Source organism: Elephantulus edwardii, unplaced genomic scaffold, assembly GCF_000299155.1.
Source record: "Elephantulus edwardii isolate Elephantulus edwardi_28Jun2011 unplaced genomic scaffold, EleEdw1.0 scaffold00135, whole genome shotgun sequence".
Taxonomy (NCBI): domain Eukaryota; kingdom Metazoa; phylum Chordata; class Mammalia; order Macroscelidea; family Macroscelididae; genus Elephantulus; species Elephantulus edwardii.
Genome location: NW_006399885.1, coordinates 1,599,677 through 1,606,178, shown reverse-complemented (window position 1 = coordinate 1,606,178; position 6,502 = coordinate 1,599,677). Strand labels below are relative to the sequence as shown.

The 6,502-nt window shown below is 42.5% G+C and overlaps 1 protein-coding gene across 1 annotated transcript; it reads right to left on the bottom strand.

Moving 5' to 3' along the window:
• Window positions 1–5,193: 5,193 nt before the first annotated feature.
• On the bottom strand, window positions 5,194–5,907 carry LOC102846836 (testis-expressed sequence 13A protein-like). Its single transcript, XM_006894126.1, has one exon. The coding sequence runs from the start codon at window positions 5,905–5,907 to the stop codon at window positions 5,194–5,196; it is 714 nt and encodes a 237-aa protein (XP_006894188.1).
• Window positions 5,908–6,502: the final 595 nt, after the last annotated feature.

The following is a 6,502-nucleotide window of genomic DNA, read 5'->3' as shown; positions in this document are numbered from 1 at the left end:
TTTTGAATAATATTGAATGAGTTCCTTGTTTTTCAATGCAGCATAGTATTCCATTGTGTGAATATACCACAGCTTCTCTATCCATTCATTTGTTGCTGGGCACTTAAGTTGTTTCCAACTCCTTGCTATCATGAACAAAGTTGTGATAAACATGAGTGCGCATATGTCTGCTTGGGTGGCAGTTATGGTCTCTTTGGAGTCTATTCTCAGTAGGGGAATTGCTAGGTCAAATGGTATCTCTATTTGCAACTTTTTGAGAAAGCACCACACTGCCTTCCACAGTGGTTGCACCATTTTACACTCCTACCAACAGTGAATACGGGTTCCAGTTTCTTCACAACCTCAGCAGCATTTGTTGCTTCCTGTTCTGTTAAATTTTGCAATTCTGACTGGGGTGAGATAGTATCTCCTAGTTGTTTTGATTTGCATCTCTCTTAGAGCTAGGGATTTTGAACATTTCTTCATGTGCTTGTTGGCCATCTGAAAGCCTTCTATGGTGAAGTGTCTGTTCACATCTTGTGCCCATTTTTCAACTGGATTGTTTACCTTTATCTTTTTGTGGTGCTCAAGTATTTTGTAAATTCTAGATCTGACATGTCATTTCCGGATACTTTTTCCCAGTCTGTGGTTTCCCTTTTTACCCTGTTGGAGAAGTTTTTGGATGTACATAGGGATTTGATTCTTAGAAGGTCCCATTCACCTATTTTATCTTCTCCTGGTTGTAGATTTTTTCAGGATGCTTGGAAGACTGTTTATGTTGTGGATTAGGACTTCTAGAGTTCTTCCAAGCTTTTCTTTAATTAAGTTTATAGTCCTTGGTCTTAGCCCTAGGTCCATGATCCACCTAGAGTTGGTTTTTGTATATGGAGTGAGGTGTGGATCTTGCTTGAATCTTCTGCAGATAGTTTTCCAATTTTGCCAACATCATTTGTTAAAAAGGCTGTCGTTTCCCCACTTAACTGATTTCATCTCCTTGTCAAAAATCAGTTGACCATAGGTAGATGGGCTGATTTCTGGTTCTCAATTCTATCCCATTGATCTATGTGTCTGTCATTGTACCAGTACCATGCTGTCTTAATCATCATGGCAGTGTAGTAGGATTTGAAATCAGGGAGTGAGATGCCGCCTACCTTTTTTCTATTTTTAAGGAGTGCTTTGCTTATTTGGGGCTTCTTTCCATTCCAAATGAAACTGAAATTGCCTTTTACATCTCGTTGAAGAATGGGATTGGTATTTGTATTGGGATTGCATTGAATGTGTCAATTGCCTTTGGTAGTATTGCCATTTTCACAATATTGAGTCTTCCTATCCATGGGCAAGGGATATTCTTCCATTTCTCCAGGTCTCTATTTTATTTCTTGTAGCACTGTTTTATAATTTTCTTTGAATAGATCCTTTGTGCTTCTGGTTAGATTTACGCCCAAGTTTTTAATCTTGTGATTCACTGTTGTGAAGGGTATTGTTTTTCTTAGCTCTGGTTCTGTATTTGTCGCTGTAGAGAAATCCACCTGATTTTTGTATGTTGATCTTGTATCCTGGTACTTTGCTGAATAGGTCAATTATGTACAATAGTTTTCTTGCTGAGTGTTTAGGGTTTTCTAGGTATACTATCATATCATCTTCATAGAGAGATAATTTTGCCTCTGCAAATTTGGATACCTCTTATTTCCTTCTCTTGTCTTATTACTATCGCTAAGACTTCCAATACAATATTGAATAAGAGAGGTGAGAGTGGGCACCCTTCCCTAGATCCTGTTTTTTTTTTTCTTCACAGAACAACTGGTTTATTAGGATGACCAACTCTTTTTTAAAATGTATTATTAATTTCAATGAAAATTTACAGAGACTTTGGATTTCCATTCACATTGTTGCACTTTTCTCCCCTTTCAACCCTCCCCCATAGTACACTACCCTCTTGGAAAACGGAAAAGAAAAATTCTTTCATTGTTTTACAATCCCGCCCCCAAGGTCCACTCCACTATACAGCCTTTGCTCTGGATTCCTGTAATGACAAAAATCCCTAATATTTTCCCTCTTAAACCATTTTCTCCATCATCTGTTTCAATGCAGTATACATTATTGAACAAATCCTTCTCAGTCTCCTCCCAACTCCAAGGTCAGTCCTGCTTTACAACAGTGGCACCATGTAGTATTTGTCCTTTTGTGACTGAGATACTTCACTCAGCATAATGTCCTCCAGGGTCACCCATTTTTAATAATATTGCATGAGTTCCTTGTTTTTCAATGCAGCATAGTATTCCATTGTGTGAATATACCACAGCTTCTCTATCCATTCATTTGTTGATGGGCACTTAAGTTATTTCCAACTCTTTGCTATTGTGAACAAAGCCGCGATAAACACGGGTGTGCATATATCTGCTTGGATGTCAATTATGGTCTTTTCGGGGTCTATTCCCAGTAGTGGAATAGCATCAAATGGTATCTCTATTTGCAACTTTTTGAGAAAGCACCACACCGCCTTCCACAGTGATTGCACCATTTTACATTCCTACCAACAGTGAATACGGGTTCCAGTTTCTCCACAACCTCAGCAGCATTTGTTACTTGCTGTTCTGTTAAATTTTGCAATTCTGACTGGGGTGAGATGATATCTCATAGTTGTTTAATTTCCATCTCTCTTAGCTAGCTCCTGTTCTTAAAGGGAATGCCTTTAACCTCTCTCCATTGAGAACAATGCTGGCTCTTGGGTTTGCATAAATACTTTTTACTATGTTGAAGAAATTCCCCTCTAATCCTATTTTGTTGAGGGTTTTAATCAGGAAAAGGTATTGGATTTTGTCAAAGGCCTTTTCTGCATCAATTGATAGGATCATGTGGTTCTTGTTCTTTGCTTTGTTAATGTGGTGAATTACATTGATTGTTTTCCTTATGTTGAACCATCCTTGCATATCTGTTACAAATCCCACTTGGTCATGGTGAATTATTTCTTTATGTGTCATTGAATTCTTTTGGCCTGTATTTTATTCTGAATTTTTGCATTTAAATTCATAAGAGATATTGGCCTATAGTTTTCTATTTTGGTGGTGTCCTTTCCTGGGTTTGGTATCAAGGATATGTTTGTTTCACAGAATTAATCTAGGAGAATTCCATCTTTCTCTATTTCCTGAAACAATTTATGTAGAATTGGTGACAGTTCTTCTCTGAATGTTTGATAAAATTCACTTGTAAAACCATCTGGTCCAGGGCTTTTTTTGGTTGGAAGTTGTATTCCCTTTTCAATTTCTTCTTTTGTAATGGGTCTGTTCAGATGTTCAATTTCGGTTTGTGTTAGGTTAGGTAGGTTGTGCATTTCCAAGTATTTGTCCATTTCCTCTAGGTTTTCATATTTGTTTGAATATAGTTTTTCATAATACTCTTATGTTAGCTTTTTTATTTTAGTTGGTTCTTTTGTTATGTTGCCTGATTCATCTCTTATTTGGATTATTTGTGTCATCTTCTTTTCTTTTGTAAGTTTTGCTAATGGTTTGTCGAAACAACCAACTTTTAAATACAAAGACCCTTCCCAAGGTTGACAAGAGGCTTAAATAAAAACAACCAATATAGTATGATTTTGTTATTAGGTGATGTTGTGTCGCCTGTGATGTATAATGACCGTATGTACAGAAGCTTCGAACCCTTCCCTGTCCTGAGCCCGTTTCACTAATTCTGACACACCAACCCCCATTGCCCCAGACACTGACTCAATCCATCTTTCTCTCCTGTGCTGTCTCTCCACACTTCTGAGTATGATGTCCTTCTCTAAAGACCGGTCTCTCCTGGCCACACACCTAATGTATGTGTGATTGAGCTTCAAAATCCTAGCCTCCAAGGAAAGACTTGGTTTCACCCTCTCCAAGACAGACTGATTTGTTTTCTTGGCTGTCAATGATATGTTCAAGACTCTTCTCCAGTATCTCTCTCTTTTTTAATTACTATTTTAATGAACACTTACAGAGATTTTGGATTTCCATTCATTCATTGTTGCACTTTTCTCCCTGCCCACCCGTCCCCACCAGTCTACTCTTCTCTTTGAAAAGTAAAAGAAAGATTCTTTCACTGTGATACAATCCCCCACCCCCACCCCACTCCCCCATGCAGCCTTCATTCTTTTTTTTTAAGGCAAATGCAAACTCTTTATTAGAACTTTGAACCAAATCCTAAGCAGAAGTTGATGAACTGGGTTGAGTCTCACGGAAGAACACAAACTCCTCTTTGCACAAAGTGGAGGATTGCTCATGTTCACCTGGGTTTTCCTCCTGGTTTCCCACTTGTCATGCAGCTGCTGCTTTGGGTGAGGACAGCACGTGCAGAGAACACTTCAAGTGGAATGAAAGGCACCCAGGAGTATTCTCAGGAAGGTTTGTCCCAGTCCATTCTCTGAATGCAATTCTCCACGCCAAGAGAAGAAGCATCTCATCTCACTGTGGGTCTTGTCCACAAAATCTATTCTGGTTTCCATCCTTTGTGGACTTGAAAAGGCAATTCAAGGTCCAAGGCTCAAGTGGGAAGCCAGCACCCATCCCAGGACAGTGGTCTATCAGCCAGGCTGGCGGACTACCAGGAATATGCCGTCAATCTCAAGGATGAGGTCAGCAGAGCATCAGGAAAGTATTTTTCATTGCTCAGATGCCTTGCCTGGGATGAATGAGCTGAGCAGATCAGACTCGGTAGTCCTTTCATGAAAGTCTCTTTGGTGTTGTCCCCAGAACAGCATAAGGGGATCAGCAACTTATTTGACTTGTGCTGACCCGAAGGCCAAGCTACATACAAGGCAAAGACACCTCTGTTCAAATTAAGCCCACTCTTGTCATCTAATCTATTTATATTATCACGGGAACACTAGATAATAATGTCTAGCTCTAACATGAGCTAGGAAATCAATAGCTATTTTTAAATGAGTTACAGGGATTAAAGATAACAATCATGCAATAACTCGAAAATCGAACACCACCTTCTCCCACCCATCTTGAACTCAGCTATGTCTGTCTCTTCCCCAACAGGTGGATTAAAGTCCTAATAAGATGTTTCATTGGTTTGCTTTTCCCCAAAACATGTGTTCCTGAACATCCATTTTGCTTATTTCTTCATAGTCATTTCAGCTCCAGCCAGTTGAGGTCTCACTGAAGTATAGTCTATCCAAAGTCAGGAAAGGGCATACTTCGTGAAAAACATATCTTGCAGGCCTGAGCTTCTTCAAGATGGTGAGTATGGACATGCCATGGAGAACCGTGCAGGGTATGAATAAGGGTGTAAGACAATGGCAAATAGGGATTTATGCCCCTTGCCCAGGGCCTCGGGGCTTCTGACTGGTAAAGGTGGCCCTGATTTGCTTGTTTGCGCCCAAGCACCACAAATGCCCTTTCCCCCAACAGCCACCATCACGCCTTGCTCCATGCTTTCATGGGGTGACCTGTTGGTCCACTGCTTCTTGGCTTGATTCTCCCTAACGACTCCCTGGGCCGACTTCCCGCTCTCAAACAGGCGCCTAAGAATCACCTGGCGCTCCTCCAGGGACTGCTGCAGGTCGTCCAGGGTGTGGCGAAACTGCACGGTCAACTCCTCCTGCTCCTTTTGCATCCTCTGCAGCTCCATGGCCAGGGTCCACTCGCTCTTTACCACTTGACTCTCCAGCTTCTTGATCCGATGCTTCTGCTTAGCCTGCTGCCTTGCAGCAAATCGCACCCCCAGAGCAAGCGTGCTCCAAGCGCACACCCTCTTGGTGGAGCGGGGCAAGCGCGGGTCTCCCAAGATGGCCTGGAGCCTGTTCTCCACCTCTGGCCAGTGCAGTGAGCGGCAGGCCGAGTAGAAGTCGGACCTGCCGCCATTCTTGAGGACCTCCTCATTGATGAACATGACCACAACCATGTGGCGGAAGCCGCTGCTGGTGTCCTTGAGGTTGATAGCCATGGACACTGTGGCCTAGTCTGCAGGCCGTATCTCAAGAAGAATTCGTCACCCCTTAAGGAAGCAGCCACCGAGAGGTTAGGCCCTCACCTCGTTCCTCAATTCAGACCTGGTTGGGGGGAGGGGCGGCGGGTAGCTCTGGGTGCTGCTGGGCTCTGGACCGCACAGTTCTCTGCAATCACAGCCTTCATTCTTATCCTGCATCTCTTATACTGGCCTACTTTTCCAAGCATTTGGGTGACTAGATAGAGAAACCAACCAGCACCAGGTGGTAGACACACCTCTCAGGGCTCAGGGCAGATGTTCTCCCAATATGCACTGTACAACCTCTCTCCAGAAGGCAGTCCCACATTCCTGTGTGATAAAAAGCTGTATATCTGAAAGGCTTCTTTGCCAATAGAGTGACATGTTGTTGTTGTTGTTATGTGCCGTCGAGTTGTTCCCGACTCATAGCGACCCTATGCACAACAGCCCTAAACCCTGCTCTGTCCTGCGCCAAACGCACCGCCTCTGACACACCCATCCCGATTACCCCAGTCACAGAATCAATCCATCTCATAGAGGGTCTTCCCCTCCTGCGTTGTCCCTCAACCCTCCC

Bases quoted from the DNA above. Each gene is read 5' to 3' on its own strand.
- LOC102846836 (XM_006894126.1), bottom strand. From the start codon at position 5,907: ATGGCTATCAACCTCAAGGACACCAGCAGCGGCTTCCGCCACATGGTT.